This window comes from Cololabis saira, chromosome 10, assembly GCF_033807715.1.
Source record: "Cololabis saira isolate AMF1-May2022 chromosome 10, fColSai1.1, whole genome shotgun sequence".
Lineage (NCBI taxonomy): Eukaryota > Metazoa > Chordata > Actinopteri > Beloniformes > Belonidae > Cololabis > Cololabis saira.
In genome coordinates, this window is record NC_084596.1 from 9802611 (window position 1) to 9818024 (window position 15414).

At 36.6% G+C, this 15414-nt stretch overlaps 1 protein-coding gene across 4 annotated transcripts in view; it reads right to left on the reverse strand.

Moving 5' to 3' along the window:
• The window catches only part of efr3a (EFR3 homolog A (S. cerevisiae)), a 121952-nt gene extending 107647 nt beyond the window's left edge, over positions 1-14305 (reverse strand). For all 4 annotated transcript variants that reach the window (XM_061731665.1, XM_061731664.1, XM_061731663.1 and 1 more), the window contains exons 1-2: positions 14242-14305; positions 13994-14107 (exon numbers count right to left, since the gene is read on the reverse strand). In XM_061731665.1, coding sequence (XP_061587649.1) covers positions 13994-14003 — 10 coding nt within the window. In that variant the 5' untranslated portion in view covers positions 14004-14107; positions 14242-14305. The remainder of the gene's footprint in view (positions 1-13993; positions 14108-14241) is intronic.
• Positions 14306-15414: the final 1109 nt, after the last annotated feature.

Below are 15414 nucleotides of genomic sequence, written 5' to 3' on the forward strand. Positions count from 1 at the left end.
GAAATAATGAAAAACCAATCTTCCTCCTCTCCAATATATCTCTCGATATTTTGACTTTTCTCGAAATTTTTACTTTTTTCGATAATTTTGACTTTTCTCGATATTTTTGACTTTTCGATAATTTTGCCTTTTCGATAATTTTGACTTTTCTCAACATTTCGACTTTTTTCTCGAAATTGTACTTCAAAATTAATCTCGACATTTCAACATTTTCTCAACATTTCGACTTTTTTCTCAAAGTGCATAATGAAAAAAAAAAATCTTGTTCCTCTAAAATATTATTTTCATTTTTCTCCTGCCAGGCCCTAATACTGTCCTGTAGATTTGCGTAACAAAAAGAGTCACGTGGAAAGACATCAGCATGCATTTGCAGCCGAGGACCCAGTTATAACTAATATAGACACATGTGTAGCATGTGTTCGTCTTCATTCTAAGGCTGATACAAGACTCTTCATTTTTTGCGGCTCCAGACATATTTGTTTTGTGTGTTTTTGGTCCAATATGGCTCTTTCAACATTTTGGGTTGCCGACCCCTGATTTAAGGGATGTGGAAGGCTGCTTTTAGTTTTAGTTTTGTTGCTTCGCACATGAATGTCTGAAGTGCGAGAGAATAAGCAGGTTGTTTAAATCCGTTTTGTTTTAATCTAATGGTTTTGTCTTTGATGCAACGTCACTTTTCCTACAAAACCATCCCAGCTGCCTTCGTGCATCAAAGTCTCCGACTGCTCCGACTGAACGCAGCCTTGCACCATCACATTTAGACTCAAACTCATCCTTCTGTACCATCGTCAGCTTCAAAAGCTTCACAAACATGTGTTTGTCATAACAACAAGGTTTTTCTTGGTAAGAAAACAGATATAAGAGGGTTTCTTTCTTCCTGGAAGCAGACGGCCAGGAAACAGGACTAAATAAAGCATCTCCCTGCAGGAATGTTTCCATCCACACACTCGTTTATCTTGCTTATGGCGCTGCTCGGCGGGTAAGTGGGAAAGCAGCGGGTCTGTCCTCCGTAATGACTTAATTGAGGTGGTAAACACTTTAGGATAATAGGAGTGTGTAGACCAGAGCAGAGTCACGGGCGAGAGCTTCAAAACAGAGACACACTAACAAACACACTCTTAATCAACAAAAGCCTTCTGTCGTCACTGTTCTGTCAGGAATTGTTGCTTCAGCTAACAAGAACAAATCAGAGAATGAGGGAAAAACAAACAAACCCCCAGCTCTTGAAGCGGGAGTGTATGGAGTAATACCCGGGTATATGGAGTAATAACCGGGTATATGGAGTAATAACCGGGTATATGCAGTACTGGAGTTGAGGGGGGATGAGGGGGGATAAAAACGAAATAAAAAACGGTCCAAATCATCCCCCCCTGTAAAACTGTCATCCCCCCTTTCCATCCCTTATGTCATTTCATCAATGAATGTGGTTTTACTGCTATTTCAACATTTAGAGTCATCACCAGAAAAATAACACCAGAAAAATAACTTATTTGACAATTTTCACCTGTTTCAAGTAAATTTTCACTTGAAATAAGTAGAAAAATCTGCCAGTGGAACAAGATTTATCTTCTTATTACAAGCAAAAAAATCTTGTTCCACTGGCAGATTTTTCTACTTATTTCAAGTGAAAATCTACTTGAAACAGGTGAAAATTGTTGTTTTTTCCAGTGATGAGTCTTGTTTTAAGTGTAATGAGATTTTTTTTACTAAAATGAGACATTTTAACTAGAAACAAGACAAATATTCTTGTTAAGATTTCTAGTTTTTGCAGTGATCCATTTTACTTATCCTGTGAAGGACAGAGTCATATTGATAAGTTCAGAAAAGTGTTTTTTATTGTTGTGTTTTGATGTATTTGATGTAAGCCCAGTGGATATTTAAATCTTACAGAAGGCTGCATTTAACTGCTGCTATGTCATTCCTGCAGTATTTCTGCAGGTGTTTTGGTCACTGCTATTATTTGTAATATATTATATTATTTGTAATCAGCACAAAGATACGCTGCACCCTCACTACACTACAAGTGTTCATTTTCAACACTAGTCCTTAATAAAAAATTTTAATATTGAGCAAAATCTAAAGTAAACCACACCAAAGTAAACTTACACTCACATGTTTTAGTGCCCTACCCACAATGCACCTCTGAGAGATCCAAAACATCCATTAAAGATAGTTTTTTTCCACATTAAAGAAACTGAACATAAGCAGATTAAAATTTGACAGTGAATGCTGTCACAATGCACCTTTTCAATAACCATGTCTACCTCATACTGCTGCACCTTTCACTTTTTAAAAATTGTATAAATGTTAATAAGAGCTGTCATTTGTCTATTTCCTATTTACTGTGGAGTGAGCGAAAATAGTCCAATTCCATGTCTTGTCTGACCTGACCTGGCCAAATAAACATGATTCTGAACTGAAAAAGTCGCTCAAACAAGCAAAATTGTTATTATTAATTATTATTATTATTATAAACTAGTATTATAAATTACTATAAATTACTATCATACATTATAAATTATTGTTATAAAGTATTCATTATTATTATAAATTATACAATATTATTTATTCTTATAAATTATTTAATTATTATAATATATTAATATTAATTTATTATAATACATTAAATTATAACTTATAATTATCAATTACTATTTAAAATGAAATTTTACATTATAAAATGATTATACATTATTATTATAAACTAGTATTATAAATTACTATAAATTACTATCATACATTATAAATTATTGTTATAAAGTATTCATTATTATTATAAATGATACAATATTATTTATTCTTATAAATTATTTAATTATTATAATGTATTAATATTAATTTATTATAATACATTAAATTATCATTATCAATTACTATTTAAAATTAAATTATAAATTATTATTATAAAATTATTATACATTATTTAATATTCTTATTTATTTATTATAATAAATTAAATTATACATTATTATAACAGTTATTCAAATTTGAATAACTGTACAGTGAACTAAATAAGCCCCGGTTCCTAACATAGCATAAAAACCTAAACAAAACACAAATTAGTGGATCGACGGCAGACAAGGATTTATTGGCCCAACATGCCAGAAAGGAGGTTTACAAGCCCTCAACCTGCTGTTACATCACTTCAGCCTTCCTATCTGCAGCCAGAGTAAAGACCGGCGTGTTTTAAGGAACCGTCGGCCTCTGTAACCCCCGGCCTGCCCCGCCGGGTTCATAGGGTTTCATACACACACACATACATACACACACGGGAGCTTTATTTCAGCCTCGATTAAAAGGTCAAACGAAGCAAATGAAGATGAAGTCAGGAGTGGACGTTCCTGGAAAAGGTCTGAGACGACGAGCAGCAGAGACTCAGCGAACAAACCTCTGCAGCAATTCTACAACATGCTCGGAAAGAGTGATGGCCGGCAGTAAAATGTTAATTATACTAATGAAAACAACCATGAAATGAAGAATGAACGGGTATGAAATGAAATATTGACCGATTATCCATTTAATTTGAAGCCATTTCATTATCTTTCCTGTGCTGCAGTTGATTTATGGCATTAATAATAATAATAATTTCAGTTTTCCTTTCAGAATATCGTCCAAAAAACCAGGATGAGACCAAAAAAAATAATTATTTTTAATGAAGAAACCCGTAAAAGTGTTCACGGGTCAGAAAAGATGGCATGAGCTGAGCACGAGTTGATAAACGGCGTGATAAATAAAGATTTGACTTTGTCGTTATAATCAGACAACTGATTATTTATTGATTCCAGCATTTCAGATAAAAACAACAAGACTTTGGACTGAGCTCGGTCTCCATCACTGACATGCTCTCATCATCCCCGTATCAGTAGCCCCGCCCCCTTAGTTACTGTTGCTAACGTCGGCAGTCACTGTTATCATGGCGACTGTATGAAAACCTCCATAAAAAGGTGTTTTCAGACAAACTTTTGACACAAAACGAGGCCCCTTTCATAGCGGAGGACATACAGTAGGTAGGACTTAAATACGCCAGGGAGGGATTTGTAGGAAATCTAAAAATAGATACGGCTGGTAATGAGGTTAAACTGGAGGTGAGGGATCACGATCACAGAAGTTACGTCCCGGATCAACACTTCTCATGCACCGCAGGGGAAGATTACAGTCATTTATGTTCAATTAATCTGATCTAGAGAGCCATAACTTCAGATTTAGTGATCTACGCTACAGAACTTCAGCTAGTGCTGCACAGCAGAGCAGAGCTGAAGTTATAATAGTAATAACAGGCCGGGGAGATAAACCGAAAACACTTCACTGCGATGACCGACGTCAATTTTCCCATGTCGGTAAATTCGTTGTTTTGATAAAAAAATAAAATAAACGTCTTTTAGTCTGTTCTCTACGGAAGAGTATTAGGGCCATGCAGGAGAAAAAATATTTGAGGGGAAGATTTTTTTTTTATTGTGCACTTGGGGAAAAAAGTTGAAATGTCGAGAAAAAAGTTGAAATTTCGAGATGTTGAAGTACAATTTCGAGAAAAAAGTCGAAATGATGAGAAAAAAGTCAAAATTTTGTGAATAAAGTTGAAATGTTGAGAAAAAAGGCGAAATTTCGACTTTATTCTTGAAATTCTATTCCAACATTATTATGAAAAAAAATGTTCAAGAATAAAGTCGAAATTTCGCCTTTTTTCTCAACTTTATTCACAAAAGTTTTGACTTTTTTCTCAAAATTGTACTTCAACATTAATCTCGACAAGGGTTATCGTACATTTATCGTTACAGGTAAAACTGCCTAATTTATTGTGATATTGATTTGACGTCATATCGCCCTAAGTAATGATGCTACCTTGTGCTTTTTATTTTTCTACCTCTTTTCTTATTATATTTCATTTTATTTGTTATTCAAGCGTACTCTTAAATGAAATACTTGTGATTTTTGAAAACCGTGCAAAGTTGCACCAGTGATGGATAAGCCGTGAATGCAGGCATTGTGACGTAGAATTGTCAAATTGGTTTAATTCACCGCACGAATGGGCACAGATTACTTTTCTAATACTGTATTTGACCCGGTCTTTATACGTTTTGACCGTATAGAAACGTAATTCTTGCCATCTTATTTGTTATTTACCATTTAATTGTGTCTTGCCGCGTTTAATGTTGATGTAAAGCACTTTGAATTACCTTGTGTTGAATTGTGCTAGACAAATAAACTTGCCTTGCCTTGAAGTTTGCCCGGTTACAAAACAACTGCAATCAAATAAGTTGAGAAGAGTTTAGGTTTTAATTAAATTGGCAGAGTTGAAACCATTATTACTCCAATTTATCTGAAAGCTGCAGATATTCAACAGCCATTGGTCCATCTGCACTGGAGGGGCGGGTGTTACTGATACTCAGTATGACCCGTAACCAACTCCTGAAATAGTAAACACTGTATATTTGTGAAACCTTTACACTTTGACCACATCTTGATTGTTTTATTTCAGCTCCACTGCAGTCGTATATGTTGGCAATAATCGTAAAACCTCCATCACGTCCAGTAATGGACCCGACCGCATGATCTGCAGCTGCATCACAATGTCACCCTGCATTTCTGTTGTTTTCCAGCCACCAACACATTCAGACGGACACATTCATGCCCATTCTGCTAATCTGGCCCATCAGGGAGCAGCGACGCCGGCGCCACATTACCGCTAATGGAATCAGCAGTTTAGCACCGGGAGTAATTAGGCGGTGGGTTCAAGTCCTGCGGGGCAACGGGAGACGACTGCAGTCGTCTGCCGCCCAGCGGCGCCGTCCGACACATCAGCAGTCTGAAACAGCCTGGACTCTGAGGCGTAGCGGCAGCGGCGCTGCAGACTCGTCCCTGATGGAAACGGTCTCCAGGAAACAGCAGCTGGTTACCTGCCAGGGCCGCTGCCGGGGGGGGCTGGAGGTGCCCGAACGCTCCCAGAATAGACCAGATCTGACAGCAGGGCTGGGGATCAATTCAAATGTCAAGAATCGATTCGATTCCGATTCTTAAGATTCAGAATCCATTATCGGGATTTTATTCAATCTGATATTGATTTGGTTTAGTGTTATTAAAAATGTTTTTTTGAGCTTTTGCCTGAATTATATGACTGTAAAATAACAGTAATAATTTCACAATAATCATTGTGAAATAACTAAGAAATAAATATTTCTTAGTTACATTTCAATACAATTTAAAGTGCAAAAAAAGAAAGAAATTGCAACAGCTCATGCAGTAAACAAATTATTTTATCTTGTTTAATTTATTCTGTCACCAAAACTGTGTCCGATAACAGAGAAACCAAACAAGCTATAGTAAATATAGATAATATGAACTTCATTGAACTAATATACAGGACTGTCTCAGAAAATTAGAATATTTTGATTTTCTGTAATGCAATTACAAAAACTAAAATGTCAAACATTCTGGATTCATTACAAATCAACTGAAATATTGCAAGCCTTTTATTATTTTAATATTGCTGATCATGGCTTACAGCTTAAGAAAACTCAAATATCATATCTCAAAAAATTAGAATATTCTGGGAATCTTAATCTTAAACTGTAAACCAAGGACTAAACTAGACCTGGACCCAACAGGACCTGGACCAGACTCCCTGAAGTGGCAGGAAAAACTCCAACCTGGCGACTCTCTGACACCGTGATGATGTACGTGACGACGTACGTCAACGTAGGACGAGCTGTGAACACCAACCGGATCTTTAAATAACCCGCGGTGTCAATTATGAAGATTTCTGCAATTTTACTGGATTATTATGGGATTTTTCCAAACGATTTAATGGATTAAAACTCTGGGACACTAAATGCAGGATATGGAAGTGAAACTCTTCCGGTTTAACATGCAGAAACAACTATTGCTCTGTTTTATTTGGTTGTAATTGTACGTTTTGATAATCAATAAGCAAACGGGAGCGCTGGCGCTCTGGCCGGTCTTAAAGTGTTAAATTCAGCATGAGGACAAAGAACAATCAAAAGCTTGTTTTTAAGACATTCAAGGCCTGTTTAAAATAGGTATTAGATGCCATAATAGGTCCCCTTTAAGTGTTAAATTCAGCATGAGGACAAAGAACAACCAAAAGGACTCTTAAAAAGCACTTAATCGTGTTCTCCTGTTGCATAACGCGGCATCTTGACGTGCAGCTAAAAAAATAAATATGCTGAAAAACTTCAAATGCCAAGTTTTTGAGTCACTCCACCTCCACAGGAGACAAAACTGCTGTCAGCTGAGGAAAAGTTTAACTATTCGGAGCAGATTCCTGCAGCCCCAAGCGCCAGGAAAGACTCATATTTACCTACGTGATAACCGTTACATGTTTCATCAAACCTTCTCCGATAATTACTTACACACACCCACGCAGATCTAAAAATACTCAACTGAAGGAACTGGAACATGTTTTCTTCAAGAGCAACTTCTTTAAAACTCAGACAGAATAAAACAACCACCTCTCCTGAACCTCTCAGCAGGTTTGGGGCCTTTTACTTATTCAGAATATCCTTCCTTCAGCACCGTTATTAGGAATGGGTGATATTTTACCGTTCACGATAAACCGTCAAAAAAATTCCTCACAATAAGAATTTGTCATCTCGCGGTAAAAACGATAAATTCCTGTTGATGTTTTTGTGTAAAACTGATTTATGGTTCTGTGTTAAATCCACGCACAACGTACGTGAAGGAAGGAAGGAAGGAAGGAAGGAAGGAAGGAAGGAAGGAAGGAAGGAAGGAAAAAAGGAAAAAAAGGAAGGAAGGAAGGAAAAAAGGAAAAAAGGAAAAAAAGGAATGAAAAAAAGGAAGGAAGGAAGGAAGGAAGGAAGGAGAGAGCAGGAGGAAAGAAGGAAGGAAGGGAAAAAAGAAGGAAGGAAGGAAGGAAGGAAGGAAGGAAGGAAGGAAGGAAGGAAGGAAGGAAGGAAGGAAGGAAGGAAGGAAGGAAGGAAGGAAGGAAGGAAGGAGAGAGAGAGCAGGAGGAAAGAAGGAAGGAAGGGAAAAAAGAAGGAAGAAAGGAAGGAAGGAAGGAAGGAAGGAAGGAAGGAAGGAAGGAGAGAGCAGGAGGAAAGAAGGAAGGAAGGGAAAAAAGAAGGAAGGAAGGAAGGAGAGAGCAGGAGGAAAGAAGGAAGGAAGGGAAAAAAGAAGGAATGAAGGAAGGAAGGAAGGAAGGAAGGAAGGAAGGAAGGAAGGAAGGAAGGAAGGAAGGAAGGAAGGAGAGAGAGAGCAGGAGGAAAGAAGGAAGGAAGGGAAAAAAGAAGGAAGGAAGGAAGGAATGAAGGAAGGAAGGAAGGGATAAAACAAGGAAAGAAGGAAGGAAGGAAGGAAGGAAGGAAGGAGAGAGAGAGCAGGAGGAAAGAAGGAAGGAAGGGAAAAAAGAAGGAAGAAAGGAAGGAAGGAATGAAGGAAGGAAGGAAGGGATAAAACAAGGAAGGAAGGAAGGAAGGAAGGAAGGAAGGAAGGAAGGAAGGAAGGAAGGAAGGAAATGAGCCTGAAAGAAAGAAAGAATATGAATAAGATAAATTCCTGTTGATGACGTTGAATTGGTATTTTTTTTATCGTCATTTTTATCGTTATCGGGATAAATGCCAGAAATTATCATGATACATTTTTTAGTCCATACCGCCCATCCCCAACCATTATACTCCTGAAATGGAAACACTCTCAACCTCCATCCCATAGTAGGGGGTGGAGGAAGTTTTACTGCTCACGAGTCTTGAAAAGTTCAGATTTTCACTCCAGTGCTTTTAAGGATTGACACGACTACTAACTAGTCCCAAAGTCCTCTAGCAGAATAACCAGCTCCAACACCCCCCTCCCCCTCAGGAAAGTCAGGAATAGTAACTTTACTGATTTAAATTGGACTGAATTTGGAGATGAAACCCAAATTTTAATTATTAAAGATTTAAATGACGTGATATTATTGGAAATACGTGATCAAAACAATCTCTGACATTTTAAAATCCCATATTCTTGATCCTAAAGACTGGATACTGGGAGATATCAGTTCACTAAATATGACTTATCATAAAAAGTTCTTCATTCTGCTTGCAGGCACCGCAGCAAAACATTTTATTCTAAAAAACTGGAAATCAGAAAACCCCCCCAGCTCCCAAACAGTGGATCAATGAACTTGGATCATATTGTACTCCAGAAAAAATACTGTATTCCGTTAGAAAAAAAACTAGAGACTTTGACCTTATTTGGGGACCTTTTTTGGATTTTTCGCCTTTATTGAACTAATGATCTGAATCATCTACTATATTAATGAATGTGTTTACGCAGGACTTGATTATTTAATTTAATATTCATTTTTGTTCCAGTATTGATAGACATATGTGAAAAGAAGTTAAATGATTTTGAATGATGTAATCTATTGACCCTATGAGGGAGGGAAGGGGAGAGGGGTGTGTTGTATTTATTTACTTATTTCCTTTTTTCTCTTATTATTATTTATTTATTTTGGTTTAATTAATGTTATGAAAAGTAAAAAAAAAAAAAAGGGGGGGGGGATATTGATAATTACATTGTTATTGTAAATCTTTTTTTTTTCTTTTTTTATTGCCCTCAATAGAAGATATCTATACAAAAAAAGATTGAAATTACATTATTTACCATTATAGTAATCAGATTACACCGTATATCAGCATAACTGAAATGGACCTGATGCTTAATCAATCACAACGACATGCAAATATTATTCCTATATTTATTCAAACAAGGCCGTTATAAACACAAAACTGTAATTAAATACAGACACATGCAGATGCACCAAAACATTAAATCAGATGCAAAATACAAATAGTTTACAAAACTGTACATTAACAAGAGGAAGAACTGCTGATACAAGATTCTGTCACCTTGGTGCAACGGACTCTCAGTGATCCGAGTCTGAGACCCGAGACCGAGACCACGACCACGAAAAACCGGTCTGGAGAACTACAAGTCTGGTAGACGTGACGGGTCTGGGTTTGTGCAGGACTTCAGCTGAACTGCAGACTTTAACCAGCTCAGAAATGAGGATTCTCTCCAACCAATCAGCATCCTTTTCATCTAAACATCCAGAACGTCTGCAGAAGCACCATCAAAACACACTCCAAACAATAAATGAACCTTTTTAATTTGCCAATTCTTTTTGTCGGACAAGTATTTTTATTCTTTTTAAATACCTGACATGTTTCGGCGATCCGCTGATGTTAAAAATAAACCTAAAAATTCTTGTCCGACAACAATACAAAAAGAACTAGCAAATTAAAATTGCAAAGCCATGGACAAAATTAACTTTATTAAATCCATAAATAAACCAGCGTGGAGTTGAGACGGGCCATAAATCAATTCCATGTAAGGAAGTTTGTAAAGCTCTCAGAATCTGGCAGAGATTAAGGGAAAGTATGCAGAGAGGCAAGAATGCAAATCCCTAGACATTAACTTGTTTCCAACACATACACACCCCGAATTATCATTTCTAGCATTTCTACCAAACACACCCTCATGTAAGTAAGTAAGTGAACCCTCTGGTTGGCCGAAGCGGTTCCATGTGATCAGTACTCGAGTTGTAAAAAATAAAAATAAATCAGGGGGGATGGTGGATTTGATCATATGGGGACAGATAATTTGTGCTGATTACAAATAATATAATATATTACAAATAATAGCAGTGACCAAAACACCTGCAGAAATACTGCAGGAATGACATAGCAGCAGTTAAATGCAGCCTTCTGTAAGCTTTAAATATCCACTGGGCTTACATCAAATACATCAAAATACTACAATAAAAAACAGTTTTCTGAACTTATCAATATGACTCTGTCCTTCACAGGATAAGTAAAATGGATCACTGCAAAAACTCAAACTCTTAAAAATATTTGTCTTATTTCTAGTTAAAATGTCTCATTTTAGTAAAAAAACAATCTCATTACACTTAAAACAAGACTCATCACTGGAAAAAACAACAATTTTCACTTGTTTCAAGTAGATTTTCACTTGAAATAAGTAGAAAAATTTGCCAGTGGAACCAGATTTTTTTGCTTGTGATGAGAAGATAAATCTTGTCCCACTGGCAGATTTTTCTACTTATTTCATGTGAAAATTTACTTGAAACAGGTGAAAATTGTCAAATAAGTTATTTTTCTGGTGTTATTTTTCTGGTGATGACTCTAAATGTTGAAATAGCAGTAAAACCACATTCATTGATGAAATGACATATACGACCACAGTGGAAGTGAAATAAAACAAGGAAGATGTGGTCAAAGTGTAAAGGTTTCACAAATATACAGTGTTTACTATTTCAGGAGTTGGTTACGGGTCATATTGAGTATCAGTAATACCCGCCCCTCAGATGCAGATGGGCTGTTGAATATTTGTCTTATTTCTAGTTAAAATGTCTCAATTTAGTAAAAAAAAAAAATCTCATGACACTGGAAAAAACAACAATTTTCACCTGTTTCAAGTAGATTTTCACTTAAAATAAGTCGAAAAATCTGCCAGTGGAACAAGATTTTTTTGCTTGTAAAATCTTGTCCCACTGGCAGATTTTTCTACTTATTTATTTATTTATTTTAAATATTTTTATCCCGGTTTTTTCCCATTTTATCACCCAGTGCTCCTACCTAAGTTTCTACTTATTTAAAAGTGAAAATTTACTTGAAACAGATGAAAATTGTCAAATAAGTTATTTTTCTGGTGTTATTTTTCTGGTGATGACTCTAAATGTTGAAATAGCAGTAAAACCACATTCATTGATGAAATGACATAAGGAATGGAAAGGGGGGATGGCAGTTTTACAGGGGGGATGATTTGGACCGTTTTTATTTCAGGGGGGATGCCATCCCTCTCATCCCCCTCAACTCCAGAACTGCTTGTGATGCCTTCAAATGTAACGGGAGGTTTCTGCTCTGCCTCATTGAGGATTCAGAGTTGGTCCCTGGAGTCGTCTTTGGCCGATCGCCCACTTCCAGGATCAGCAGCCACGAAATAAACCGTCTCCACTTATAGATCCCTTGACCGACTGATGCCTTAACACTCTGAGATTAGTGCTCCTTTTTGCTTTCTTGCATCAACAAATATTTCTATTTGCAAACTTGAAATGTCTGAGTGCCTTTTAGCAGTTAAAAGACCTCATAAAGTAAACAAACGATCACCTTGAGTGACAAGTTACAAATATATCTGAGTATTACAGTTTCACAGCTTGAGTTAATCGTTTAAAATGCCATTATGAAGTGGTGTCACTATCTTTAGTCTACCAGTACTTCAGAGACAAACAATGTTGTAGAGGACTATTAATTGATAAAATAATGGTCAGATTAACCTTTTTAAATCATGTCACGGCTTATATTTGAATTAATTTAGAACCAACTTGTTGTACATTTTTTACTTTAATATTATTTGCTCTTTTGTATTGCATCAATCACCACAACAAATTCCTTGTGTGTGTTAAACTACTTATTGTAAACTACTTCAAACGTTCAAACATTACATTTTAACCGTATAGAAACGTAATTCTCGTCAGTTGTGTGAAATAAGATCTGGAAACAGGCATTATGACAGAGAATTGTCAAATTTGTTTAATTCACCGTACGAATTGTTACAGATTACTTTTGTAATACTGTATTTGACCCGGTGTTTGTACGTTTTGACCGTATAGAAACGTAAGAATGAGATGTACCTGCTGTACTCTACTGACCTTACTTTTTAACAACTTGTGCTTTTTATTATTTTACCTCTTTTCTTATCATTTTATTTCATTTTATTTGTTATTTACTGTTTAACTGTGTTTTGCCGCTTTTAATGTTGATGTAAAGCACTTTGAATTACTTTGTGTTGAATTGTGCTACACAAATAAACTTGCCTTGCCTTCAGTGGCTCCACCATGGGGGAGGGCCAGGGGTGGCCACGGCCCCCCCTACAAATTTGCTGGCCCCCCCACTGGCCTCAATAAAAACATAATAAAACAAAAAATAAAAACACTTGCCGGTCAAATAGATTACATCGTCAGTTATGCGTTTCATCAATTATATATATATATATATATATATATATATATATATATATATATATATATATATATAAAATTCATTTATATGATATATTAAAATATATGATATATATATATATATATATATATATATATATATAATTCATTTTTAATATATATATAATATATTTTAATATATCATATAAATATATAAATGAATTTTATATATATATATATATATATATATATATATATACACACACAAGTCATTTTTAATATATATCATATATTTTAATATATCATATTTATTTTATTAATGTGTGTGTATATATATATATATATATATATATATATATATAGTGGCAGGATGAGGTATGCAAGATGAGCAAGGGTGCGAGGTCCATAATTGTGTCCGCCACAATGTATATATATATATATATATATATATATATATATATATATATATATATATATATATATATCTCAATAAACTAAATATATGATATATTAAAATATATCTGATATATTGTGACGGACCTCGCCCCATCAGGAATGTATGGAAGGGGGCGTGGTAACGGGGCGTTTTATGGTTGCTTAGCAACGCGTGTTCTGTGTCAGTTGTCAGTTGTTAAGTTTCTGTTGTCAGTTGGTGTGGAATAAAGTCCTGTTTACCAACCTCTGGAGTCGAGCTTCATCCTGCCACAATATATTATATATTAAAAATGCATATGCCTTAGGTTTTTACCAGCATGGTATTAACCATTCATAAAAAAAAAAGTATTTATGAGCCTGTATAGTATATATTAATAATATTGCCTTGCCTTACTTGGCAATAAACTCCTTTCTGATTCTGATTTTCAACCACCACAGGTGATCGCTTTAAATCCGACGCTGCGGCGGGGCCATGAACGCATCGCTGCACTTATTTCCCCCGAACTTCATTCCTGGTGTTGCGTTCAAGTTCACCCAGAAAATTAGTGACGCGAGACACGCAACAGTTCGAGCCGCGGCTCTTACCGGCGGGCATGGCGTGGGGGTGTCAGAGTCCCGCGGCGTGTCCGTGGATCATCAGCGAGCCTCCATGCACCTGCTGCCCCCCCCACTCACACACCTGGCACCGGTGTCACGTCGCTGTGGAAACAGAGAACAGACGTTGAAGGTTCAACACCGAGCCTGGCGGAGCCGCCGTGACACGCCCGGGGGACAGGGGGGTTAGGGGCGACAGGAGCACATGCATGCGGGAGAGGAGGGGGTTCAACACGGACCTGCAGGTAAACAGCTGCAGCTTCCTGCTTCACGGAGGACGCGGAAGTGCGAGGCGGATCCACGGGCGCGGGCACGAGCACGAGCACGCGGCTAATTATAGCAGCAGCAGCAGCAGCAAGGTGTTCTGGGAGAGTTAAAGGGGAACCAGCTCGGAGACGGGGGTCCAAAACACTGAGGTCTGTGACGTCACACTACCCCCGTTATAAACCCGCGGGTCTGTGACGTCACACTCCCCTTATAAACCCGAGGGTCTGTGACGTCACAAACCACAGTTTGGATCAAAACCAAACCCAAATCAACCCAAAAGCCCATACTAGACCCAGAATAACATAGTCCAGTCTGCAACCCAAAATGTTGAAAGAGCCATATTGGACCAAAAACACAAAAAACACATATGTCTGGAGCCGCAAAAAATTGGGACAGCTTGGATGGTTTTGTAGGAAATGTGACATTGCATCAAAGGCAAAACCATTAGATTAAAACAAAACGGATTTAAACAACCTGCTTATTCTCTCGCACTTCAGACATTTATGTGCGAAGCAACAAAACTAAAACTAAAGGCAGCCTTCCACATCCCCTAAAGCAGGGATCGGCAACCCAAAATGTTGAAAGAGCCGTATTGGACCAAAAACACAAAAAACAAATATGTCTGGAGTTGCAAAAAATGAAAAGTCTTGTATCAGCCTTAGAATGAAGGCAACACATGCTGCATGTATCTATATTAGTTATAACTGGGGAAAGATTTTTTTTTTTCATTATGCAAATAAATAAAAAAGTTGAAATGTCGAGAAAAAAGTCGTAATGTCGAGGAAAAAAGTCGAAATATCGAGGAAAAAAGTCGAAATGTTGAGAAAAAAGTCAAAATGTCGAGAAAAAAGTCAAAATGTCAAGAAAAAAGTCAAAATGTCCAGTAAAAAAGTCGAAATGTTGAGGAAAAAAGTCGAAATGTCGAGAAAAAAAGTCAAAATGTCGAGAAAAAAAGTCAAAACGTCGAGAAAAAAAGTCAAAATGTTGAGGAAATAAGTCGAAATGTCGAGAAAAAAGTCAAAATGTCAAGATCAATGTTGAAGTACAATCTTGAGACAAAAGTCGAAATGTCGAGAAAAAAGTTAAAATATCCAGGAAAAAAGTCGAAATGTCCAGGAAAAAAGTCGAAATGTCGAGAAAAAAGT